General features: G+C 45.9%; 1 protein-coding gene across 3 annotated transcripts in view; it reads right to left on the bottom strand.

Moving 5' to 3' along the window:
* TULP4 (TUB like protein 4) overlaps window positions 1-27,700 on the bottom strand; it is a 99,190-nt gene that overhangs the window by 5,255 nt on the left and 66,235 nt on the right. For all 3 annotated transcript variants that reach the window (XM_081139603.1, XM_081139604.1, XM_081139605.1), the window contains 7 exons: window positions 19,580-19,804; window positions 18,415-18,649; window positions 12,748-12,892; window positions 9,823-9,967; window positions 9,259-9,352; window positions 5,980-6,123; window positions 747-3,235 (listed from right to left, as the gene is read on the bottom strand). In XM_081139603.1, coding sequence (XP_080995729.1) covers window positions 747-3,235; window positions 5,980-6,123; window positions 9,259-9,352; window positions 9,823-9,967; window positions 12,748-12,892; window positions 18,415-18,649; window positions 19,580-19,804 — 3,477 coding nt within the window. The remainder of the gene's footprint in view (window positions 1-746; window positions 3,236-5,979; window positions 6,124-9,258; window positions 9,353-9,822; window positions 9,968-12,747; window positions 12,893-18,414; window positions 18,650-19,579; window positions 19,805-27,700) is intronic.

Below are 27,700 nucleotides of genomic sequence, written 5' to 3'. Positions count from 1 at the left end.
TTTTTCTTCCATTTTTGTAAACTCCATGAGGACAGGGCCTTTCGGTTTTCCTCAATGCTCTAATTTCTGTACTTATAGCAGTTAGAACTGTATTTATAAAGAGGAAGTAGTCCAGATTGGCCCATGGGCCATAGTTTGCCAACTCCTGGCTCAGAAGCTTGCCAGGCATATAGCAGGTGCATTAATGAAAGTGGGATTTAAATATGAGAGGTGAAAGGAATTCCCAGGATGGTGGAGAAGGGTAGTCCCAGAACAACAGCTATGCAGCCGGGCTGGAGCAAGAGTTCTGGGTTAGAGCAGGAAGAACTGACAAATTACCCACTGTGTTTAACTGTACTGAGAAGAGATGTACATCTTGCCACAGAACCGGGGAGTGACTTAACAATAAACATGTAGAGAAATAAGCAAACACAACTGAGTAATAATTATGTCTAGGAAAAATACCCCATACAATAAAAAAGGGATTGAAATGAAATCCTACTACGTGGCTCAGGTGTGAAACATATTTACTGGCAGAACTAGGTAATGGGTGACTACTGATTTAACTAAGAAAAGTAGAGGTGGGGGATTCACACCAGTGAACCTCAATTGGCCCCATCTAAGAGGATTAGTTGTTTTCCACATTTCCCAGGTGGCCTTTGGAAAATGTTCCTCAAAGGCCAAAGCACTGGGACCCTTTGCCTGGTTTTAAAAACCCACAGAGATCAGGAAGTCACGATTCTGGCCAGGTCCTGGGATACCCTTACCTGCCGCCCCTCCAGCTCGATCTGGAAGTTCTTGGCTGACTCCTGGGTCACGCGCCCCCCAAAGTCCAGCTGGTACACCTGGGTGGCCTCGTTCCAGAGGGGTTGCTTGTTGGCCATGACATACACGAAGCCCTGGCTGCCCAGCCGCCCATCCTCCCTCTCACTGGCTTTCCGGCACTTAAACTCCTCCAGCTCGCTGGCCGTCCGCAGGCTCCTCTTGCTCTTCCAGCCCTTCTTGCTGCCCTGGCTCTGGTTCATCAGCTCGTCCCCGCTGATGAACAGCTCTGGCTCACTCTCTGAGCTGTCCTGGAACTCATTTGTCTTATTCAACTTCTTCGACTTCAGCTGGTCTTTCTGGCTCTTCGCTTTTTTCTTCTCTCTCCCCAGGCGGGGGCTGGAGATCAGGGAATTAAAGTCACTCAGAGTCCGCGCCTCCTTCCTCACTCTGCCCTCCGTGACGGCCTGGACATTTCCTTCCTCTGCGCGGCTATCCAAGCGCTTCCGGTTCTTCTTTCCGAATTTCTCTGTCCGCTGGGGAACTGGGCTTTCTGTCAGAGACAGGACCTCTTGGAAGTTGTCTGAGGTCTCTACCATCACCTCTGTACCCAGGTGGTTTTGGAGGTCAGTGGGTGGTGGTGGGGACACGAGGGGCTTCTCTACCACCAAGTGTGCCTTGGAGGGGAGAGTGCCCTGGGGGTTCTGCATGGGCGGGCACGCACTGTAGGAATTCCAGGGGTGCAAGGCGATGGATGGCAGCTGTAAACTAGAGCACGTGCTGCTTCCGGGATACATGGGGGGCAAGGTGCAGTAGGACAGGCTGGGAGGGTAGGCCGGCTGCAGGACCACAGTGGGCTCCTGCTGTGCAAACTGTGTGGGGGACAGGGTATCTTTTGGGGAGCAGGGAGCCTGAACTCCTGGCAAAGGGGGGTTGTTATAGCTTCCTGGATAGGGCACTCCTATCCCATAGCCTGTCTGGAAAGTGGCAGTGGGGCTGGTGGGAGACTTGGGGGAGACAAAGGGCACTCGGGACACATCGAGGTGCTGGCTCTGACTTACGACCAGAGGGGGCAGTTTCAGGAGGTTGGGAACTCCAGTCTGTGCTGTCCTTTCCTGAGGCACCCAAATGTCCTCCCCCAGCACGGGGTCCCACTGGTAAGGGGGTGGCCGTTTCACAGCCACAGCAGCTTCAGGCAGTGCTGGGTGCCTCAGGGGCTTCTCCACAGGACAGTGCTGGGCGAGCGCCTCGTCCTCAGTGAATGCTGAGTTGACATAGTCGGTGCGCTCGCGGGCACCATCCGGCGGGCTCAGGAGGCTGTAGGAGGACTGCGAGGCCAGCGGGGAGGTGCCGGCCGCCTGCGCACCCCCGGCGCCCGGCTCGGGCCGCCCGGTTGCACCCCCACCACTGCATTGGCTGCAAGTGTACAGTGCTGCCGGGGGCCGCGAAGGGAACGGCGCTGCGCCCTTGGGCTTGGATGGGTGCTGCAGGGGCGGGTGCTGCGGCAGGGCCCGTGGGGGCTCAGCGGGCGCCGCAGCCTTGAGCACCACCTCGCGGTTATTTCTGCGCAGCGTGGCGTGAATAAGGCCTCCATCCAGCCGCTGCGCTGCGACCCGGCTGGAGGCCAGCGGGCCAGCCAGGTCGGGATAGGGGGGTGGGTCTCCCGTGGGGATGGAGTAGCGTGGGACCGTCAGGCGGTTCAGGGTCGCGCTGGTGCAGGGCTGTGGCACCTTCTTCTCGGTGGCAGTGAGCCTCAGGGTAGCCGAGCTGCCCGGGCCGGGAAGGGTGTAGGTGTTCTGCGAGCAGAGCATCCGCGTCCTAGGCCGGCACACCTCCTCCACGTTGCCGCTGCTGTCGAAGGTGGTGATCCTCTCGTAGCCCAGGGGGGGCTGGTAATGCACTGCCGTGGGGTACAGCGAGAAGTCGCTCTTCTTCAAGCACACGTCGACAGGCGGTGGTGGCGCTGCAGTGGTGGGGGCTGCGGGGATGGTTCCTGGATAGGGGGGTGGGGGATTCAACTTTGCCACCTGGATCTCCTGGGGGGTGCCGAATACCACGGCGTCCCCCTCAGCAGTCAGCTGTGGCGCGGGCCTCAGCGCCTTGGCTGGCTTCTGCAGGTGCTCCTGCTCGCGGTCTCCATGCTCCACCACCGACAGCTGGACGGGCCCCTGTGCAGGTGGTGGCAGGGATAGCTGCGGAGGATTGGGGATGAGACGGCCCATCTCTACGCCCCCAAAGATCACCTGTCCAGGGTTGGAGTAGCGGTTGGAGCCAGGGTACTGGGTGGCATTCTCACTTGCGTGCTCAGCTGCCCCCACAGCCGTGGTCTGATTGGTCAGGACATCCAGCTGCACGTTCTGATTGGCCAAGAGGGACTGCACCAGCCCTATGCTCTGCGTGGGGGACATAGCTTGCGCTGAGCTGTGGATGGGTGCGATAGGGATGTTCACGGTACAAGGTGGGTTGTTTTCTGGCACGCCAGATGCTCCTGTCACTGGAGTGAAGTGAAAAAAACAAAACAAAACCAGGCTGTTTACAAAATAGTGGCACAAAACTGGGTCTGAATAAATAATACCTTTCAATTTATCCAGTCCTTTTGCCTACAAAATGCAATTGTTATAGATGGAGATGTCTTTGCTTGGGGAAAGCTGAACTGTTCACACAAGCTACATAAAGCTTCTCTGGGGTTTCTAGAAGGGCATCCAGGCGATTGGTGGGTCCCACAGGGCAGCCTGCCCTGGGCCATTAGCTAAAGGCATTGTTAGGGCTTTTCAATGAATACATTTTTGAACCTTCTCAATTAGGTACCATGTGTTCCAATTGTACCATGGCAAATACTTAATTGTTTAAAGACACTTTTTACTCATGATATTCCAAGGAGGTTTACCCATGTATTAGTCAATGTGGGAGATGCCTGCAGCAAGCAGCAGAGGTGTATCTAAACTTTCTATGTAAATTAAGCTTCTGTTAATAGAAACATGTAAAATGGAGAAACCAATAAAAAGAATCTACAGCAAATCTGCATATTAGGGGAAGGCTCATTTCCTAATTTATCTGCTTTTTAGCATTTCAAACAGTATGTAAGGTGGAGCCACATTGAATAAAATCTGTGAATATATCCTGTCTCTGTGGTGGGAATTTAGGGGCACACACTTGAGCAATGACCTGCAGACACTGGCAGGTGCTCAGAGCCCCTATTCTCTACTGCCCTGTCTAAAGGGCCCATGGAGCAACTTTGCTTACCTGGGCCTCTCTGAGTGTTGTGTACTGAGGGCTAGTACTGAGCAGGAAATAGAACTGAACAGGATAATTGTAAAGGCTGGCTTTTCACCAGAACTACAGAATGAAGTCAGTTGGTTCACCAAAGCTAAGCCCACCCCTGGTTCCTGTAAGAGATGCCCCCCTTCCCTGATGTAGTCCTCTAGTGAGAGATCTCTCTCGCTGACTCCACGAATCTTGGTCCTGTCTAATGTTTTCTATTGTCCCTATTCAAACCCCTCTTCCAGATGTTCTTTCATCTGTACGGAATACTGCGGGCAGGCATCATCCCTGCTAAAGGAGAGTCTCTTTGCCATGTTGCCAGCATTAAGTGTAAGTCCTGAGACAAAATGTTCCCTCCTCTTGCTGGGAACCATAGACAGGAATGACAGCAGCAGGAACGGGCTCAGCATCAGAGAGCAGGAAGGGCATTTAGGGGACTGTGTAAGACTTCTAAATCCAAGATTCTGAAAGAGCAGGGGACATGCTATAAGGCTCAAATTTGTGGGGCTTCACCACACTGCAGGTTAATGTGGTTGCAAACATCCCCATTAGGACTGCAGTAGTCTAGAACATGAATTCCACCTATGATGGCTCCTGTCAGAAAGCACAGGACAGATAATTTTACAGGTAAAAACCTGGGCTGAGAGAAGGTAAACCACTCCCCTAAGTTCAGAGCCTAAGTGGGGATGTCCCTCCCTGTCCCATCTCCAGGACCAGAACCCCTGTTTGAGAATGACCAGATACAGGAGAATGTGGCTTTCCTCTGGCTCAGAAACCAGAGATCTTCAGAACCTTGCCTGGATGTAAGCAGAGTCATCTCTATAGTATTTATAAAACTGAAGGTGGACTTTTTTGAGAATAGTTACATATAAATAATCGGCAGACTAATTAGAAATCACTGTAATCTATTAATCAAAATAGAATCCCCCACTAGAAAACACTATAGATATTTGAAAAATTGTAAGCTGGGATTTAAAAAACTTGTATCAGATTTTACCTTTAACTTGGACCAGGCTTCTAATACACTGAGACATGCACTCTGTGTTGGGAGAGAGCTGTTGAAATGTACAGGTTTGGTGTCTGGAGATGCAGCAGGTTTTAGATCCTAGGCTTCATGGGCACTCAAGTAACGCCCTGCTTGGAGCAGGGATTAAACGGATGAGGGCCAGCCTGGGGCCAACAAGACTGGGGCTCAGTTCTGATATTATGGAGTCCTGATTAGTTAGTCCTTTAATTTCTCTGTGTCTGTGCACATGACTAAGGGGATGACTGTGAGGATAAAACAAAATGGTAGAAGCGCTCTGCAAAGATGAGGTGGCATGGCCACCTTAGTAGTCCTTGCTCTGGTAGCTTCCCTCTTCCCCAAATGACTGATAGTATGTGACCTTTCTCCTGAGTCGTGCCACCATACCTGCCAACCTTACTGAGGGAGTTACACCTTTCCCAAACCGAGGCAGCAGGCACAACTGATGTGCTGCAATCCTGCTGTAGGTCTTCAAGACAATGGGACCACCACCAGAACACCTGAGAGCTGGACCCGGGCAATGGAGGCTCCCCACTCCCTCCCCTGTCCTTGGAATGTGCACTCCATTTGCCCTTCCCACTCCCAGAAGCTACTGCAAGGATCCAGCCTTGAGACAGAAATGTGGCGTTGAGACTCCCTGGATGGTGTATGTGACTGACCCCAGGCAGGGCCTCTACATAAACTATTAAGATTCTGGCAGTGGGTGTGGAAATCTATCAGTCTTAAAGCCACCCAAGAAAAGCCTGTTAAGTTCCTTTGCTCATTAAAACTGCCACCTACCCCTCTGGAGTGGCCTGACTCTTTCTTCCGTCTCTCCCTGCCCTCCAAGTAAGGGGCCATTTCAGATTCCACCTGGGAAGCTCCAAGGACGTTGTGAAGCAATAACCACTCTGTCCCATCACAACACACTAAGAGAGGGCTCATGACAAAGTAGGAGACGTGTATGAACACACCTGGTAAATCATCTTCATCTTCACTGAACACATTTGGGTTGAAGACAGGTAAATTCACATAGTCCATGGAAATCTTCCTGACCTCTGGGAGATAGATGGTCATCTGCCGCGGCTGGAGATGCAGGAGGCTGGTTTTATAGATTACTGGTGGGAGGGGAAAGACAGTCAGTAGAAACACAAGGACGACAGCTAAGGTGCCAACAGGGTCACAGCAAGAGAAAGGGGTGGTGGTTTTCCTGATCTGAAGACAGGCTGCACAGGCAGGGCCCAGTCTGAGAGCAGCTCTCCCTGGGCATGACCGGCCACACAGCCACAGTATGGGTTCAGGGACACCAAATTCTTGGTCTAGCCCAGCCATTTCGCCAATGGTTTGTCTGTAGAACCACACATTTAAAATGTTAAAAACGTATCTTAGACTAAAATTCTTTTTTGGAATGAGCTGGGGTATGATAGATATATATTTTTAAAAACCTTGTTTGTAATCAGAAAGATAATTTAGTGCAAACAGTTGTAATAGCCAGACTGCCAAGCTCAGGACAATCTTGGGCATCCATGGAGCTATTTGAGAAAAACTATGAGATAAGGGGTGACGTGAATCAGGCAGAAATAAAACGCTGCCTTTATTTAGGACTGGATTCTTGTCTTAATGACTTTCAATTTCAATTTCATGATCAGCATAGAGATTTATCAGGAACTTCCACATGGTGTCTTTAAACACTAAGATTAACAGAGATTTTTAAGAGAAAGGCTAGACTGCAACTAAAATATTGAGAGGAGACAAAATAAGTTTAAAAATAATGAGTCTGGCCCTGGCCATGTGGCTCAGTTGGTAAGAGAGTCATCCTGATATGCCAAGGTTGTGGATTCAATCCCGGGTCAGGGCACATACCAGAATCAACCAATGAATGCACAGATGAGTGGAGCAACAAATCAATGTTTCTCTCTCTCTCCCTCTAAAATGAATAAATTAAATAATGATGAATCTGAATTTAAGTTTCACAGTAGGTTAAAATCAGGATGAAATTGCCTGTAAACTTTCTTTTATGTTTAATACTTTTTCCTGTGAGCCATGAAGAAGTTCTTTTACTACTATTGTTCATTTTTTTGTTTTGTTAAGCCAAATTCTACCTCCACAATTATCAGCTCTAATGCCTGGTGGCTGACTGGCCAACACTCCCACGGCACAGCAAGCCCTCTTTTTTGAAGTACCTTTGTGAGGTTGGAGCTTGGACTGGTGTGGGCTGAGGTGACTTTCCAACCCAGTGGTCATTCCAGGCATTATTCACATGTTCCTCTCTCTTGACCACAGAAGAGTATGAATTTTGGCTTTAAAATTCTGGATGGTTCCATATACCTTAAGAACTAATGTATGAAAAGTGAAATTCTTTGTCATTTAGATTAACAAAGAGAAATAAAGTTTAAAATCTCAGGAGGAATTAAAAAAATAACATCAGTTGTCTCCAGGAGAAAAAAAGTAGGTGGCTGGGGGTGAGAATGAGAGAGATTTTACTGTGTTAGACTCCTTTACGTCTTTTGAATTTATTCCATATTTTTAAAATTAAGACATGCAATAAATTAAAAATAAAAAAATTACATGGCCCAATTATTCTAATTGCAGGAAACAAATTATCCAGTATGTGAATAGCATTCGCTTTTAAACCCACCAGAGTGTCAAAGATTTATAATAGGGTGCAATACGTAACATAACTTTCAGAACCCAAGACTTAATTTCCTTTTTTAAGTAGAATCAAGTGGAAAACTATTTTAGCTTGACAAATGAGAATAGCCAAAACACTCTTTAAAAGGGTCAGTGATTAGGACAGGGATTTCTCTGCAGTCACACGGACAGCTTTTGTCTTGAGCACTCAGATTCCTCAAGGGAGCAGCACATGGCTCTGAGGCACATACAGGCCACGCCCTTTCATCCTAAGGTCCTTGTTAACTATTTGTGGGCCTACTCAACACTTGAGGAATAAGGGCAGAATGAAAAGACCCATCAAGCCAATTCTCACCTCCACTCCTTTTTCAGTGTTTATGTAGGCAGATGGCTAAGTTCTCAGCTTGCTGACATGGGAATAATCATAACGTGCACACGCTGATTCTTAGAATCAACTGTACACATCAGCAGGGCACTGCTGAATAACTGAGGAACAGCTTTGTGGTCAGCAGACAGCTTGCGGGTGGTTGAAAACAGTCTAAGATTTGTCTGCATTATGTACAGGGATAGACTACTGTTATTTTTCAAGTCAGTTTTATGTTTTACTTTTATTCCTCTTTTTCTTTTAGCTAAAAAATCTCAAAATGAAAAATCCAAATGCAGCACTATTTAATAAGTCTCTGAAGAGGCAGATATAGCAATGGGGTTTTTTTATACCTGATTTGCAAGAATAATTTATTTTAAAGGATATAAGAGTGTCTGAAATAACCTTTATATGCAGATTCAGAATTTTTAAAAAACCATTTCTAGTACATTACACAGAGCACAGTCAAGATGGGGCCACTAGCCACGGGTGAACCCTGCGTGGCTAAGCCAGCTTTCCAGGGACACGTGTGCATGTTAAATGATTAGGTGGCCTAGCAAGGTGTGGGGGCAACACAAATCCTGGGCCTATATAAAGAAGTGTCCATCTGGATGAAAGTGCATTGAAAAGGGCCTCCTGCCATTCACACCTTCCTGTCTCTGAGTAAATGTGGTAAGTTAGTACTGCTCGCTCTATCCATCTGGAGCAGATGGGAACGCAAATCCTGGATTCTAGTCCAGTTTCAGACTCCCTTGCTTCCATTTTCCTCGCTGTCTAAAACTTTCATGGACGGGATATTTATTTGGTACTTAGAAATGACATCTATAAAGATTTGCCACTAAGCTGTGCTCACAGTCAGCCAGCTTCTTATAGTCTAATACTTTCTTCTGGAGTTCCTTTTAGCTCAAGAACCTAAAGGCACTGGTACCAAAAACCTGCCTAAGTGAATGGCCAAAAGTCAAAACAACCAGAAACCTATCAGAGCTCTGATAGAGATTTTCGCTCTTTCTGTCATTTTTATAAGTTAGAGATGATAATTTTAAAAAATTAAAGCACCACTGGCAAAACACCAATTCGAGTGATTATTCTGATTTTTGTGACATCATAGTGTCTGGAGCCAAAGGCTAGAGATAAAATGCATGCTAATGTTTTGATGTCATAGAATTCATTTTCTCCTTTAGGCCACTGAAGGCTGAAATTGTTTTCTTCAGCCTGAGTATCAACGAGACAGCGGGCAAAGAACAGGACGTGGTTTTACCTGCACCGAGGTTGGTTGGCAGGAAAGCAGCCAAGCCCACGATCTTAAATTTGGTTCCCCAGATATTAGACGTGACCTGAGCAAGGTAGTTGTGCTGTAGGAGGAAAAAAGGAAGAAACATCACTATCTATTTCCATATTTCCTATTAGTAAGAATGATAACAGTGCTTAAGGAGCCACAGGTGTTGGCAGCCAGAAGCATTCATTCCGCCATGTTGAAGAGCAGAAGCTAACTGCAGCATGTCACCACCCATTTTCAACTGGGGGTTCACCAAGCTGTACTCCTCAGGTTGGAAGTGAGAGGCAGATGTGTCCCAGTCCCAGTGTGTCTGCATGTGTGTCAGTTCAAAAGGCCACAAATGGGATTTGGGCACATTCACCTTCACCTCTCCTTTCCCGCAATCATTGGACTAGAGAGGGTATCTGGCTCTGAATCCACTTTTATCTTAGATGTTCTTCCTGAAACTATCAGCTGCACTGACACCATGCTGAAACTACTCAATGATCTGTTTTCTCAGTCAATAAAGTTCAGACTCGTGTGACCAACCCGCAACCCAGACACTACCTGAGTGATGTCTTCAAAGGGAAACTCTCTCCGCGTCAGGCTGGGTGAGCCAATGGAGGGTTTGCGCATTGGCAACCGAGGGGACCTGGACATCTCCTGAGCAGCCCGGGACAGCTTGGGAGACTTCCGAGCCTCAATGTTGATCCTGCAGAGACAAGGCCAGAGGGTTAGGCACCCACAGCAGGGAAGGAGTGTGCCACCTGGCCCAAAGGCATCCGCACTCCTGGCATGCCCCCTTCACCTCCCAGCAGTCATTCGTAGGTGTCACAATCTTAGGAGCCAGGACTCTTGATTTAACCAAGTATTCCCGCTTGTTTTTGCTTTATAAACAGGAGAAAAGGAGAACAGTTGTATATTGAATAATGCACATTTTAAAATATAGTGAGATTAGATCAGGCCATTTATTTGTAAGGAACCTTAGAGAATTAACCATCTTTCACTTTCTACTGACTTGGAGTAAATTTAGAAATGCCCACATCTTCTCCCAGGGGTTTGGAAAATCAGTCCCGGGGGAAATGGCAGTGGGAAGAGTCATTTCTCATCTTATGACCCCAGGGATTTTATAATTCCTAGTACAACATCTGGATTCCAACAGACTTAATCTAGCATTTCACGCCCACAATATTTAGAAAGAATAAGTGGAAGGAAGAATAAGTGGAAGGAAGAATAAGTGGAATGAAAAATTTCTGCTGCCTTTTGATCCTATGTTCTATCTGTGGTCCTCAAGTTACTTTGTGTGTAACATGGGGACATGGGTGTTTAATGCCAGTGCAACCCAAAGAGAGTGATATAAAAATGAATACAGTCAGGTTGATGATAGTCTAGGAAAGAAAAGCATTACGCCTCACAGGTACGATCGAGCCTGATAAGACACCTAGCACTCCCACAGAATGGGAGGGCGTGGGCCTGAGCTGCTTAAAGCCTTGTGTGAGGAGATGAACCTGCCTGCTGTGTGTAGGGGATCCAACGCAAGGAAAGAGGGAAGGAAGGAGAACTAACTATGGGGATGGCAACATCCAGAAGCCTTAAAAGGACACTCACAGGTGAAGGATTTAGATATGTGTTAAATTTCCTGCTTAAGTTACAGGAAAATCTGAAACACTATAGAAGTGTAGGAAAGCTCATAATTTTATTTTAACAAGAGCAATTTTAACAAGCTTAGAACAAAGATGAAAAAAAACAACCAGATTGCTGAAGCAACTGGATATCTATATGGGAAAAAATAAATGTTTACCTCTAACTCACACTACACACAAAAATGAACCTGAGATCTGAGTGTGAAAGCTAAAACTACAAAGCTTCTGGAAGAGAACAGAAGAGTGTCTTATGACCTCACAGTAGACAGATCTCCTAAACAGGGTACAGAAAGCACTAATCATAAGAGAAGAACTTCATTAATGTGTTAGACTATATGCAGTACACATGTCTGACAATGGAATCAGAGCTAGAATACATAAACAATCTTACAACTCAATAAAAAATGGGTCAAAGACTTGAACAGACACTTCACAATGGAAGATGCCCAAATGGCCAGTAAACATATAAAGAACTTCTTAGCATCATCAATCATTAGAGATATTAGGATAAAACTACAAGATACCACTGCACACCCACCAGAATGGGTAAAAATTTTTAAATGACGATACAACTGTAGGTGAAAAGGAAGCAGCTGGCACCCTTGTATACTGCTGATGAGAACTCACAATGGTACCTACACCTTGGAATACTGTTTGGCAGTTTCCAGTAAAGTTAAACACATATCTACTCATGGCCCTGCAACTCCCCTTCTAAAGCACATGTCGGAGTTGAATGTGTGCATATGTTCACAAAAAGACGTGTATAAGAAGCTCTATAATGGTTTCATTCATCATAGCCCCAAACTGTAAACCACCAAATACCTATGAATTAGTAAATGGAGTAAGTTGTAGTATGCTCACTACAGTGGAATCCACAGCACACACACACAAAAACTGACAGACACAACAACATGCGTGAAACTCAAATTCATTATATTGAGCAAAAAAGCCAAATAAAAGAGTACACACTGCTTGGTTCTATTTATGTGAAGGTCAAGAAGCAGCAAAACTAATCTATGGTGACAGAAGTTAGAACAGTGATTGTTCTAGAGAGTGGGGATCGAACGGGAGGCTGCACAGGGAACTTTCCGGGATGATGGAATGTCCTTTAACTTCAACTGGGTGGTGAATACACTGCCTTAACTGGCTGCACAATGAATTCTGTGTTTCAGATCTGGGCAGGTATGTATCTGTATGTAAACTGTATTTTAATCTTGTGCAGCATCACAGAATTTCAGAGCTAGAAGGGATCTATCTTAGTGAGGATCTGGTCTACCAACGAACTTCTACAAATAAGGACATTGGTATCCAGCTCAGGATTGGGCCATTTACACAGCCCATAGGTATATGCAGCAGGGTGAGAAAGGTGATGCTTCTTACCTGAGACACCACAGGCCCTTCCACCTGCTCTTATAGCTCTTTGCCAGTTTTTAAACAAACCTTTAGGGGTTAAAGTTTTTTTTGGTTAACTATTTTTCCCCCAATTGCAGTATTATAGGCATTAAATTTGGCTACTTACACTGTAAAACCTTTTTCTGATTTTTCTCAACCTGGAAGGAAAAAAAAGTACACCAGGGAGCTCTGGCCACCCATGCCACCCATCATCAGCACTGACCCCCCGAGAAGCCCTGGGGTTTAGCAAACTTCCTCCTGGGTGTCTTTTTCTGTTCTGAAGAAAGAAGAAAGGAAAGTAGTAACAATTGCAGGCAGACCTTCCAGGTGAAAGGCGGGGATGCTGGTCTCACTGTGCTCTCCTGGTGTTGGTTTCAATGGGATTCTTCTCTAGGCAAAATACAGATACACCTCCAGGGACACAAAAAAGGGCAAACACCCCGAAGAGCGAGATTACCTTGGGAGCTTGGGTGATTTGCTCGCTTGGGAAATTTTGGGAGATTTCTTGGCAGCCCAGTCATCACTCAGTTCGATGTCACTGGAGTCCGAGCAGTTGCAGCTATCGATCACGGTAGAAATCAAGCTATTCCCATAGATTTCATCTGGTAAGACACCAACCAGCAAATTGAAGGGAAGTGACATTAAACCCTAACAATGATCATTACTAGAAACTTAAGAACTGACTCCACAGGCCACCATTTTAAGTCTAGAGAATGAAACAAAGAAGAGAGCACTGTTTCCTTTCACATTTTTGTGCTATAACATTTTCTAAGTGAAAATAGGCAATTACTTCTACATTTATCAAAACGGGCATGGTATTTTAATGCCCTGGAATGTACAACATAGTCTGGAACTTTACTGTGCCAATGGCTAAAACCAAAATGGCTTCACTGTTGTCCTCATGACATACCAGGTGTCACAGGCTTGTGGGCTGCCAGAACCCGAGGGACTTGCTGACTCATTGACTTCCCCAAGAACCTGCTTCTGACCTGGGACAGCCCTTGCTGGTTCCAGGCCTGCTCTAGACAGGAGACCTGACAGAGCTGCTCATGTCTAGCTTGCAGAACAGTCTGCTGGAACTGCCCCAGGTTGCCTGTGGGGCTTGGCTATCCCACTGAGGGAACTGCTTGCAATGGCTGAAGGGAAGACCTGTGCAGTAGGACTTTCAGGTTAGCTTTGGGTTCCACTGAGGGTACTTGTATAGAAGCCACTCAAGATAACTGCACACTGGCCATTAGGCAGAAGATTAGAGGCCCCAAGGAAGAAGGTGATGTGCACAGAGGTGGGGCGATCACAAAACTGCTAAGTAGGTGAAGTTCATGTCTGACATCCTCCTCAAAGTCCCTTCTCCTTTGCTGCCTTCCTCATACCTCCTCACATCCCTTCCCTTCACTACCCAAATCCCTGCTCTGACCCCTACCCCAGAGTTGCCCTAACTGGAAGTACCCCATCCTTCAAAAATCATTGTTTCACTGAGTAAAGCTTCATTCCCTCAAGGCTCCAAGAACCTTACTAAGGTAATAAAAAGCCAAATCATTCAATCACAGTGAAATAATTTATAGAAGGAGAGTGATTTTACCATTTGAAAGGACTGTTTACATTTCAAAGGATGAGTTTCTTAATCCAACCCAATCTCTAAATTTCTGAACATATGGAGGTGACATCTGTGAACAGGGGACTCTCTGAGGCCACTGGAGGCAGAGCAGAATGGCTTGGCATGCAACGTGGAAGGAGGCTGGCTGATGCCCAGTCTGTGTTACTACATCAGCCCTCCTTAAACCACTTACTGAATCAGAAGGCATGACTGATGACTCCAGCAAGTTACAGTGGTATGCCTTTGAGTTCGATCAGATAAAAAGACTTAATTTACATGCCCTGAGCAGTGCTTTACATTATTTAACTTAGGAGTCGCTGGATCAGAGGAAGGTTGGCAACAATTCAAACATGCACGTAAAGCCACAAGCTTCCACATGTCCATAAGCACCGAGCTAATTCAACAACTTGAGGAAGTTTGGTAAGGCACTGTCCGTTCAACCCGACCTTCTTGCTAATGCCAGGATTTCACAAATGCTAGATGCCATACCACTGCTTTTTCCATTACTCTTGTCATAGTTTGTTCAGGCTGCTATGACAAAATGACACACACTGGGTAGCTTATAAATAACAGAACTTATTTCACACAGTTCTGGAGGCTGGAAGTATGAGATCAGGGTGCTGGATGGTTGGGTCCTGGTCATGGCCCCCTTTAGGTTGCAGACTGCTGACTTCCTGCTGTGTCCTCACATGGCAGAAGGGGCTGGGATCTTTCTGGAGCCTCTTTTATAAGGCATGAACCTTGTGATTATAAAGGCTCCACCCTCATGATCTAGTCATTTTCCAAAGGCCTCACCCTCCTAATACGGTCACATTGGGTGTTAGGATCTCAACATGTGAATTTGAATGGGGGGGGGGGGGGGCGCCACACACACAAGCATTCACCACTAATTTTTGGTTTGTCTCCCCAACTGGTATATAAGCTCCATGAGGGAAGGAGTTGCCTGTCTTGCCTCTTGCTGTAACCACAGAGATGAAAACCACCCCAGGGACTCAATAAATACTTCCTGACAGAAAAATGAGGTCTTTGCTCTGCTGCCTGGCTGCATCCCACACCAACTGCAGCAGAATCCTGGGGTGTGGGGGAGGGGATGGTGATTGTTAAAGCTCCTGGGGGATTCCCATGAGCAGACAAGGTTCAGAACCACTCATCTAGGAGCAGTGAGGACCTCCACACAGGATGGATTTAAAGGGGGTGTGTGAGGAAAAGAAAGTCATTCTCTGAGCACATGCCCTGAGTCCCGCTTGTCTGCCACCTAGCATCAACACAACCAGAGATTCAGTGCTATCATATCCACAAGCTGGGAGCCAGGGCTGGTGGCCAGATGTACCTCTTAGTTCTACAGATGCGGTGCCATCAATTTATCATGGAAATTCTGGAGCAAACACCCAAGTTGTAGAAAGATGTAAGTTGGGATTGCTCTTTGAGAACCAAAGTCTGAGCTAAACTATCTGAGGCTTTACATTCCAATTTTGTCAGTTTTCAAGAATATGCTTATTTCATCTGGACTGAATGAAAGGCTTTTCAAAATATGCAACCTGAATCAGATGTATTATTAGAATTTTAAAAACCTTTAAATGCAGTTTTAACAACTTTTAAATATTTCAAGTTCTGTCTTAGTCTGCTCAGGCTGCCATAACAAAATACCACAGACTAGATGGCTTACACAACAGAAATTTATTTATCACAGTTTGAGAGGCCAGAAGTCTGAGATCCAGGTGTTGGTATGGTCAGGTCGAGGTGAGGGCTCTCTTCCTGGCTTGCAGGTGGCAGCTTTTACACTGTTCTCAAATGGTCTTTCCTCAGTGTACGTGTAGAGAGAGAGATCTCTCTTCCTTTTCTTCAAAGCCACCAATCCTATTGGTTGGGGACACCATGCTTAGATCTTCATTTAACCTTAATTACCCCCTAAAAGCCCGGTCTCCAAATACAGTCACACTGGTGGGTTAGCACTTCAACGTGTAAGTTCTGGGGGACATAATTTAGACCATAGCAAGGAATGTTCCTTTTGAAAATTTGTGGATTTTTGCAAAAAAAAATTAAAAAATTATTGGGACTCATGCTATCTGTTATAAAAATACACACTGGTAATTTTGAGAAACATATTTGTTAAGTCACTTGGAGGACACTGACAACAGTGGACCTCAATCATTGTAGCATAAGCCACCAGGCACCCATTAGGTTATAGATTTACAGGGCACACCCCTGCCCTGCTGAATGGATGTGAGGGGCAGGCCTAGAGCCTGCAGGGAGGTGGGGAAACAATGATGTGGAGGCTTGACTTCATAAGCTCCTCCTCTGAAGCAGTTTCCACATACCATTCAGTTGGCAATTAGTCATATTCTGCCTTGTGACATATCGTCTATTTTTGTCTTGAGATATTTTAAATCTTGACTTTTTTATTGAACTTTTCAAGTGTTAAGCTGTCTTATCACCCAAAAGGGATTATAAAGTGCTTGACAGCAGAGATACCTGGTATTTCTTCACAACCATAGGAGACTCAAGGACCCTGTACAAAGCAGGCACTGAATACGTATTGTTGGTCTGCTTTGCTCTACAACATTTTCATTCTTTTAATTACAAAAATAAAACATCTCTTCCCCCAAAGGACTGTCAGCAATTGAGTCAGGCTGTGTGTGGTGTGAGCTGATAAAGTGAACAGGAAGGAGGAGGAGATGCTGGGGCGGTGAGCCCTAAAGCACACCGCCTGCTGCTTCTGCCCTATTCTTTGGTGGGAACGTATGCACCCAAGGGACAGAAGCAAGCTCTTCATGTCAGTTCCCTTCACCACTTAATGTAAGTGTAGGTGTCATATAATTGTATACACGGGAGGAACCTTGGCAACATTGCCACTGGACAAAAAGGCGTGATGCAAGCTCTAGTTTGGCATCTTTTGCAATTCCTTCCCCTCCTTTGGCCACCTCTAATCAATGGCTCCTTTCTTCTTCCGTCCCCTAAAACCACATTTTCCTTCTAAGTTCACGTCCACTGCTCTCCCGGTTTCCTCACTTTGCTTCCTTCCTTCTGAATCTTTCCTCCCTTCCTTTTTGCCTGCCTCGCTACCAGCCCCCATTTCTCCTACTCGCTCTCCTTGCTCTTGGTACTAGTTCATCAAGAGTCAAAAGGAAAAAAGATCCAACTGAATATTGGAGTGGGCAAGTGAGGCCAACGTTGAAAAAGCCATTGCACTGTGCTACTAGGATAACTGGTTGTACTACATACCACAGTGGTTGCAGGCACATAACGAGGGGCACAGGCCAGTCTCCGGGGAGGGAGAATGAATGGGAGTTGAGATGTGGAAAGAACAAGCACGAAACTAATGAAAACAGATCTAATTTAACTCATGTTGTTTCAAGGCAGGCACCTGCTAGGCACTGGGGGTACAGAGATGACTCAGTTCCCTCTCTCCAGGCCCTCAGGATTCAGGGGCAGACAGAGCCCCAGCAAGACTACTGTGTTCCTCTAGGGGTCCCAGTAGCCCAACTGACAGGTGACAGGCACAGAAAACAGTGCCACTCAGTCTGCTGTCAGTGCTGAGCATAATTTTACAGGGGGTGGCAGAACATTTGAGCTGGCAGGTACTGCTGACAGGGGCATCCAGCCTCAACAGTCACTAGCTAAGGACACCGGGTGGGCAGAGTCAGTACAAACAAAAAGAACAAAGTCCTTCCTTTTAGAGCAGGGGTGGGGAACCTTCTTTCTGCCAATTGGATATTTATAACATCATTTGTGGACCATACAAAATGATTAACTTAAAAATTAGCCTGCTATATTTGGTCAAACATTTAATTAACTCACCCCTAATGTGATGGCTGGAACTGCTTCTCTTTGGTGAAGCCTTGGTAGGGGAAGACCAAATGATTTCGCGGCCATATACGGCTGGACATTGCCCCCTCCTGCTCTAGAGGCTCACAAAGCAGAATCGCAGGGACAGGTGTGCAGGGAGCACCCTGAGTACATCCACTGAGTAAGGAAGCTAGTAGAGGAGAGGGTTTTAGAAGGAAAGAGTGTTCATCATGCAAGATCTTTAGGGATGAACAAGGAATTTTCTTGGTAGTCAGCTACAAAGGAGTTCACAGTGGATTAGTGAGGGACAGAAGCACCACTAGCAGATGAAGAGTAGGTTGAAGGTTTGGAAATTTTAATTCTACATTCACTCGGGGGGGCGGGGGGGGGGGAAGCAGAGACAGACCTCACTATTATGTGTAGGTTGTCTCAACAGCAGTCAAGCCCTCAATGAACACGATCCACTGGAAGAGGAATCTTTAATCCAGAGCCCTGCCTGGGCCAGCTTCTCCTTCACTGACAGCCCCACCACATGAAGCCTCGTGGAATGTGGTTAAAAGCCCCATCAGAAAGTACATTTAGAGAATCATTAACTTTAGTAGGAATCTGGAAATGAAGTAGCTCTGAGGATGGCCCACGCTAGCCCACAGGCTCACATTCCAAAAATGGGCATTATCTTTGCGTGGGCTGTCAGGAACCATACCTGACAACTAGGTCACCAGTCCCTCTGGCGAGGGGGCCCACCTGATTTGCTATCCGTCCGGGGGTCCATGATGACAAACTCTGGCCGCAGCTTGCTAACGCGCCGCCCCTTGAGGATGGGCACGAGCCCGCCCAAGTACTCCAGGTAGAGTGTGTAGCATGGGCCGCCCACCTCTGGGTCGTCTTCCGTGCGCTTCATGGTGCAATGCAGACGCTCGTTGCCAGCTGAGGGGTAGCTGACAAAGTCTCGCATGTTGTTAGGGTCTGGAATCGGGGGCTGAAGGCAGGACACAGAAAAAAAAGGAGACAGTGTGGGCTCACTGGTTGCTCTGCGTTAACCATGTGGTATGGAATGGTGATTGATAACGCTGGGTGCAAATGAGAATCTCCTGGGAGCTTTTAAAAAACACCTGAGCCAAAATCCCACCTCAGACAATGAAACTGCAATCTCTGGGAGGTGGGCCTGGGCATGTGTATTTTCTAAAAACTCCCCAGGAGCAGAAGCAAGATTGAAAAGCAACTTGAAAAAAATCACAACAGATTCTAAAAACTGATGTTTCTGGAAAGAAGTAACCAACAAGTTAATCTAATACTTAGAAGCAGAGACAGTAAGAGAATGCAGAAAAGAACCTTAGGTTAGGGGGCAACCCACACCTGAAGAGCACCTGGCAGACACATCTCACGTGCTATCACTGAAAAGCAGTTTCGAGTTACAATCAGTATAAAGACAGCTGACGGCGTGTGCTGGGCGGGGGCTGCTCCTCCTCAGCACAGTGGTGAGCACGGTGGGCCCTAAAATTGGACTGGGCTCAACCCTGACCATTCCCATAAGGAGCTCTGGAGGAAGTTACTCAACTTTTAGGGATGCTTTCTCAAGTGGGAGTAATGGCAGCATTGCCAGGAAGTCATGACTAAGCCTGACCGTCAGGACGACGCAGCAACCGAGCTTGGAGCCTGCCTCCGCCCCGAGAAAGCTAAAGTCCATCACTCGAGGCGAATCCCTCGCGGACACGCTGGAGATGATGCACCTGCGGCAGAGCGCGGTGGAGCTCTGCCGAGCCGCACACCGTCCCACCCAGGCGCTCCTGTCAAGGGCAGGCCTGACTCCCGTGCTGCCCCGGGATTCTCAGCCATCTTCCGTCCCTGTCCTCCTCTCCGCAGGGAGAGGGGGGAGGAGGGATGGGGGAGGGAAGGAAGAGGGCTCTACCTTGATGGTGGGGATGAAGGCAGTGGAGAGGTAGGAGCAGAGGCGGGGGGGCAGGGTCAGCTTGCTGACATCCTTGTCTTCTCGCAGGGTGCTGGCGATGGCCTGCTGGCACAGCAGCTGCAGGCTGGACACCCGGTGCTCCACACGTACCACGTACAGGGCCGGTCCTGAAGCCATCAGCAATCTGGAGTCCCGGTGGCCCCAGCAGATGGAGATGATGGGGCGCTGCCAGGAAGTGAAGAGCAACCACACGTGAGCTTTTACTCTTGCAAGCAAAGAAAGACCATGCATGCTTGTCTCAAGCAAAATAAAGTGACTTAATAGTTTTTGAGAGTATTTGTTTAAAAAAGTACAATAAAGAATGCTCAATACTGTATTATGAAAATTCAGTACTTCCATCGAAAAGTAGTTAGCTCCTCAGGCCAGAGTACAGATAGAGTACTGGAATAGTTTTACAAAGTTCTTGCACATGTATTATCTCACTTAATTTAGTGTCATAAAACCTAATGTAGCGGTGTTTCTACCAGAAGATGCAATCATCTTAGGGTACAGTAATCCATACTCCTTACTAAAGCTCTGATTATCTGGATCCCCCAAATAACTGGTGGTTGTTCCCATGGCTGGGGCAGATGGTGATGAGGTGGACCAGAAGGCCCTTCCCTTTTCTCCTGACAGGGAGCAGGTTAGAGTCAAATCAATACTGGATTTGGGGCAGGAGCTGTGTGACCTGGGGGCTATTACATAACCTCTGCAAGTCTACTTTGTTATGCGTCAGTGGGAGCTGTGAGCATTAAAGGAGATGAAAGATGTCAAAGTGCTACAGGGACCATTCACAGGTCATACCTGACACGTTAAGTCACTGTGATACTCAGCCGTAGTGCTGATTGGGGCCGAGAGAAAGTAGAGAGGTAGCTGGAAGGGGGAGAGAGAGGGAACACAGGTTCTCGGGTAGCCTCTTGGGGGTTTGTTGCCATTACCTGCTTTGAAAAGGCAGGCCGACATCCAAATGTGCAAGTAGAAACTGCTTGTACTGAAAAAACTCAAAGCTCAGGGGCGCCGTCTAAGTAAGATTAGCCAAGGAAGAAAGAAAGGTGAAAGCCGTGATGGAGAAGCAGTGAGAGAATTTGTTTATTCCAAGCCAGGCAGATGGGAGCTCTAATTTAATGAGGTCTTGAGGGGTTTCAAAGATGAGAAGTGGGGATACCAGATCTTTTATATGAATGACAGATAGGAACAGAATTTTCACAACACTTTATGACAAACATCAAGATAAAAGGAACACATAAAGACGCTTGCTTAAAATAGCCCCCGGGGGTCAGCTAATCCTGGTTTCAACTTCAAAACAAACTGCTAGGCTGAAGATAATTCAACTTCCATTTCCATCACAGAGAGGACCAGGGAGCCTGGAACTCAAGTCTGGGGCTTCCAAAAACTTCCAAGATGGGTCCTTTGGACTCTTTACAAGAGGGTCCCACACAGAAGGAAGACCCCATAGAGAGACCTGCAATTCAGAGCAAGGCTACTCACTGCTGAAGACAGTGCAGACAACACATAAAAAATACACAATGTTCTTTGGTATCATCAATCCCCATAAGTGAAGGTCAGGACAGAGGTCTACTAATACCAAAATCATGATTAATCTTAAAGACATGCTACTGCCCCCAACCCCAACCCTGAGTCTCCTAAGATATTTACAACCTAGAGCTCAAGTAATGAAGAAGAGTTTTCAATTAGCACAACCTGACTGGTCGGAACTGGCTGCAGAAACACCAGAAACTTCCTCCTCCAACTTCCCATTACTTTTGAATCCTACCTGCCACTCCAACGGTCACACAGAAAGGCTACATGTATTCCTCCTCCAGTCCCCTCCCTCCTAGTTCTGCTTTCCATAGTAACCATCTCTGTGTGATAGTTGACTGCATGCTTTGGGAGGGTTTTAAAATCATCATGATGAGTATGTATCTCTTACATCCTGTACAAAGGAACTTAAACCAGGTATACAGACCTTCAAACTGCATAAAACCTTCTCTGTTACATTTACATGTATTGTCACTCCCCATCGTAACAGAAATAACGGTCATGGTTTAAAAACTTACTACATTCCACTGACACACTACATTGTTTAACAAGCACACATGCCATCTCCTCTAACTCTCGAAGCCCCCACGGAGGTATCCACACTCCCATTTAACACAGGAAGGAGTGAAGCTGAGAGGCCGAGGTCCTGGTTGCAGATACTAGTGGGAGAGCTGATTCCCACCCCTTTCTCCTCCACAGCTGCTGCTCACCTTACTGCCTCTAGTAACTGTCAGTATATAACCTCGTAAAGATGTGTGATGTCCTACTAAAAAATTAAACTGTCAATCACAAATAAAGAAATGAATCCAAATTCTCCCCATAGCTTCTCCTTAATTCCTTTGGTCAAGGCTATTTTTTTTACTCAGAAACAAACCAAAACACAAGTCTGTAGAAAAGGCAAATAGTTCAGAGAAGAAACAGGGCTGCATAAATAGCAAATGGATGACAGGAATGATTCATTATGGCAGAAAAGAATCCACTGGTCATGTAGGCCCACAAGCGGAGAGAAATCAGCCAAGCAGTACTGTTAGGTGAGCACGCAACAGCCGGAGGCACATCTCGAAGGTGAGGAGGGGCTGTGCTACTCCACACTGGGCATGGCATTGAGCAGGAAAACACAATTCTTCACAAAAGGGAGCAAAAGGACCTGAAAAGATTGAAAACTAGAACCAGCAGAAAAGAGCTAAAACTTTTTAGCCTGGAGAAGTGAATCCTGCAGGGCCTCAAAGGAAAAACTGTTATTTGCAGCAGTGTTACCAGGAAATGCGGTCTCCTAAGAGGAGGATGAGGGTACATAGGAAAGCAATCTGGGGCACAGCATTCACTTAGTTGCCCAAGCCAGTGACAGTTTATGCCAGCACGGGAGTAGGGGGGAGGGTGCTCATTATCTTAGTTTTTATAGCATATACTCCCTGTATGAATACTGGTACCTTTGCCATAATTAAGGTCGTATTAGAAAAATAAGGAAGAATTCATAAATAGTGAGAGCTGCCCCTCTTGACTGAAGATTCTGAGGTATCTGATGTGGGGAAATTATTGTAATGACCGTTGAGTCTGAGGCTGTGCGCGACAGGGCCATGATCTCAGGAACATTGTAAGTCCTGTAAACCTGTAGAAAGTCCTTTCGCATGGGATCTAATGCACAGCATGGTGATTATAGTTCATAATATTCTTTACTATGCACTTGCAAGTTGATGAGAGTAGATCTTAAATTTTCTCACCACAAAAAAGAAATGGTGAGCCCTGGCCGGGTAGAGCTCAGTTGGTTAGAGTGTTTGCCCCAATACTCCAAGGTTGTGAGTTCGATCCCCAGTCAGGGCACATACAGGAATCAACCAATGATGCATAAATAAGTGGAACAACAAATGGATGTTTCTCTCTCCCTCTCTCTCTCCCTCTCCCTCTCCCTTCCTCTCTCTAAAATCAATCAATAAGTAAAAATTTAAAAAAGAAATAGTGATTATATGGTGTGACGGAGGTGTTAGGTAACACAATGGTGGAAATCATGTTGTAATATATAATTGTATCAAATCCACCTGTTGTACACAGTGCTAAACGTCAATTATATCTCAGTAAAGCTGGAGAGCGAGAGTGCAACAGAAAGAGGGAGGAGAAAATACACACATGCATACAAGCATTTGCACACAGACATAAGTCCTTTTATCCCATGACATCGTACTTTTTTAGTCTCATTTCCAGTTGGTGCTCATTTTCCTGTGCTCTTTACTGGTACTCCAGACTACAGAGGCCTGGCTACAAAATGTTCTGTTGTTGTGGAGATCTAAACAAGACTAAAAGTGCTGGTGACTACCTGTGCTTGCAGACATGGGGCAGGGGGCTTTTACCAGAGTTAAGTCTTGACTTAGCTGCCTCACAATCAGTGACGTCTGCCACTCTGTCCTCTAGGACCACGGTCAGCCTGCCTGCAGCCCTCCCCCACAGACTGCTGTAACCTCCCTAAAACTCCCACCACCTGGGATCAGCTGCTGCAGAACAGAAAGGCACCCAATGTTCAAGTCCAGTAAATCTGGAGGCACTCCAGGGGACACACCCACCCACCACCCACAGGTTAATGCTTTTGTTTGAACAGCTGCTGTCTGCCAGGGAAACACTCAGGTGTAAATCTTTGGACAATCTCTTTCTCAAATCAAACAAAATAACCATTTTTAGAAGTGATGGCTAGAACTATGAAACTGATAACATTCAAATCCTAATTTGTGTAGTTCACCTATTTCGTGCATCGAAATTAAGAGGCAAAAGGGGAGGAAAGTGAGCTGCCTTTTGGAGGGGTGTTAGTGAGGCGGCAATCCAGTGCTTAGGTGAGTCTGGTGGAACAGTGAGGGGCACGGCCCAGGTGGGGAGGTAAGGGGTTAATGCACAGGCACAGGTACTACGGGTTCAGGTCTAGACCACCACAGTAAAGGAAGTATGACAATAAAGTGAGTCAAAATCTTTTTGCTAGTGGAGAGTCTTGCCTTGAATTTGTAAAAAACCACAATACTTGTGAAAGGCAATAAAGCAAAGCACAATAAAGCAAGAGCAATAAAACGAGGCATACCTGGACAGTCAAGGGTCCACATCTCTCTCTCTCACTGCTGGTGCTGAGCCATTTAAAAGGAGTACAGGTTAGTTTGCTCCCATTATTCCCCTGCCACAGCACAATGGAACAGCATGGTCAAGGGCCAGTTTCAACTGCTTATGGCATCCAAAGACATGCCAAATACCCCTTAAACCCCTCCCCTGCCACTATACAATAGAGGCCACGCATCCGTCCAGTCATTTATTCATCTACTGAGCTGCCAGTCAGTCATTCAGTACACATCTGTTAAGTGTGTACAATGGGCCAGACAGACTATAGGTGTGAGAGTAAGATCAAATCCTCGCCCTCATGGCACTGACATTCTGAGAGTGGAGGGAGAGAGAGAGAACTTAGTACCTGCCCAGACTATTCGATACTGTCAGGTGGTGAAAGTGCAATGAAGTAAAACTAAAGTAGGGAGGGTAAGGAGTGAGACAAAGAGCAGGGGTTGTTTCAGCAGAGGTCGTTTCAGCAGAGGACCGACTGAGATGAGGAAACTAATTGATCTATTTTTGAATTGGAATGAACGCTTCCTCACTATGTTACTATTTTTGTATACAGTAGTGAGTTAGGTGAATTCTAAAAATGTAAGAGAAATACAAAGCAGGGTGTGCTTTCCATATTAAAGATAAGCTGATCAAGCAGGATAAAAGTCAATAGACAACAAAAGGGTCAAAGAGAGAGAAAACAGGGCCATCCACCAAACACAAGGTCTCTGCAGCATGAGCCCTGGGCTGAGGCCTGCTACCTGGCCCACTGAGGGGTCCCATCCTGTGAAGGTCACTGCAGCCTGTCCCTCCTGTCTGCAGCTCCCCCATGAAGAAGCTGGGGATCTCTGTCTTAGAGCAAATGCACTTCAAATGTCTAACAGCCCCAGCAGATGGGGATATTTAATGTTTGCACAAGAGGGTGTAAGGAAGGAAAGCTTTCTAGAATAGCTCACTTTCAAACAGACTAAGCTGGTGACTAGTCACCAACAAATGGCGTTGGACATTTTTTAATATCATGTTACAATGATTTGGCCACCAACTAAGTTAAATAAAAGCTAGCTCAGGATTTAGTCACCCCAATCTCAGTTTTAAAAGAATACACCATTTTGTATTTTGTAAGCAGCTAACTGGGGAAAGGACTTACTCACCTATTTAGGACAAAAAGGCAAAGCACACCCGTGGCAGCTTCGTGAGAACAGGTAGAGTGAAGCTAATCCACAACAAAAGGAGGCAAACATACTTTTGCTAATGGGTTCTCCTTCAAGAGGGTAGAAGTCTGTGACCATAATGCAATCTCTCATTTGATTTTCCAGTTCCCACACCTACCTTCTTCTTTTTCCTTCTCCTGTAATTTTTTTACCCAAATATCCTACACATCAATGAGAGAATCTTATAAAATATAAGGTGGCCCCTCCCACTTGCCTTTAATGCAAGAAAAAGTTCGTAAAGCTACAACAAAACAAAACTGACCGACTGACCCACCACCAACCAAGACTCAAATGACTGAAGCCAGCAAGCTTCAGTCAGCAGTGCTAACTCTGAAAATCTGTGTCAGGTGAACAGATATGCTATTATATATAGATGGTCACAGATGACAGCCAAAGAGATAAATTATAGGATTTTAAATTACAACAGGTAGGAAGGAAAGGAAAATAAATTATAGTAAATTTCCTTATAAGAGCTTCAGCCACAGGCATCGCTATTATGAGTAAATCAGGAGAATCAATTTTAAAACTGAGGCTGCTGCAAGTTAGTGCTTGGCAATGGCTTTGTACGCAATAACCTACAATCTAATTAGCTTGGAAATAAATTATCCAATCTAAACTGCATTAAATTCTTTTTATAAACAGTTCAATAAATTGCCTAACTTCCTTCCTGCTATAAAAATGTCACTGCCTTTGGATTCCTTGAGTAGCACAGCACAATAACATGTGATTTTTGAATCATTCCAGACAAGAAAAGTTGGTGCTATATATAATTAATATTGTACTTGATTTTTAATAGCATCATTATTTAACTTTATATAATTGAGGCAATTTTTTCAATGGTTGAAACAACCGTTCAAATGAAAAAACAAACAAACAGTCAATAATTAATTAAAATGCTGAGACACTGTATGGATATTTTTCCCCAGAGAAAGATCAGCCAAGTCCCTCTCTAATCCCCAAACGCAGACAGACAGTTTAAATTCAACACCCATGATACTTCTATGTCAAAGCTGATGAGAGCTTTTGCAACAGTTAAGGCCACTGAGCCTCTATTACATTCTAGGCATGGCGAAGGTCAGGAAGATGAAGAAAACGTGGTCTTTGGCTTCAAGAAAATAAAGCAAGTGGACAGAAAAGCGTGATACATGCCAGAGATATGAAGCACCCAAGGGTTCATAGAGAAGAGTAGCCGAAACCACTGGGTAGAGTTACAAAAGAATGCGACTGGTCTGGCGTTGAGCAGGATAGACTCTCCCAAGCTGGGCGGCAGGAAGGAGCCTTCCCTACCGAGGGGACAGATGCTGCGGAGGGCGCCCTGTGCCAAGAGAAGAGTGGACAATGCTGCGCGCACTTGTGTGTTTCAGCACCACAATTCACAAACGTCCTAATAAAAACAAAAGCCTTATTGATTCAGAAAGAGCTGAAAATTCCCATCCTCTCCTACTTGCCTTCCAGTTAAGCTACAGATCTAAAGCTGGTATGAGATCTGACTGATAAGGGCACACAGCCTACTGGTTCATACAACCAACAGAAAGAACTAAAGAAAGCATATGATGACAACTGTCCAGCCATCAATCCACTGAACAAGTATTTACTGAGCACCTACTACGTTCCAGGCAATGCACTGGCAGAAGGGTCAAACTGTAAACACGGTTAACTCTCCTTCAATCCCAAATGTGCAGGGACTCCAGTACCTATGCTGATTTTCCCATACACCTTGGCCTCACACTAATGGTTTCAACTCGACTCCACTGTAGTTCTTCCCCGGTTAATGTGCTTCATCACTCAAAACTACTTCACTTCTAAAATAGGAATAGTAATCTGAATTTCCTATCCAACCACAAATTCCCACCCTGTTTTTATCACTTCCTCTTGAAAATGCCTTATCATGACTTCACCCTCCCTAGTCTCAGGTCATAAAGCATCTACCCAGATTTCATAACATCCCCAATAGTTCCTAAATCTTCAATTTTTTTGTGTTTTTCTACTGTATTAATCTTTCCAATTCCTAATTTTAGGCAATCTGTACTACTCCTGCCCCTAGGGATTGTAAAGAAGGCATGAATAGCATTGACTCACTTTAAAAATCACACTCTCCAGCTTTGGTTGGAACCTAATTTCAGCTTATTATCTTGACTGACTCCTGCGTTATACTCCTATACACTAGCACTTAGAGATTAGAGCTCAGTGCTAGCCACACAGCAGCCCCTCAAAATGTTTGCTGGATACTTGAAAAAAATGCTTATTTGCCCACAGAAGATAATGC

The sequence above is a fragment of the Miniopterus schreibersii genome (assembly GCF_964146895.1).
Source record: "Miniopterus schreibersii genome assembly, chromosome: 6".
In the NCBI taxonomy this organism is placed as follows: domain Eukaryota; kingdom Metazoa; phylum Chordata; class Mammalia; order Chiroptera; family Miniopteridae; genus Miniopterus; species Miniopterus schreibersii.
The sequence above is the reverse complement of the archived record's forward strand: the minus strand, read 5'-3'. Positions and strand labels throughout refer to the sequence as shown.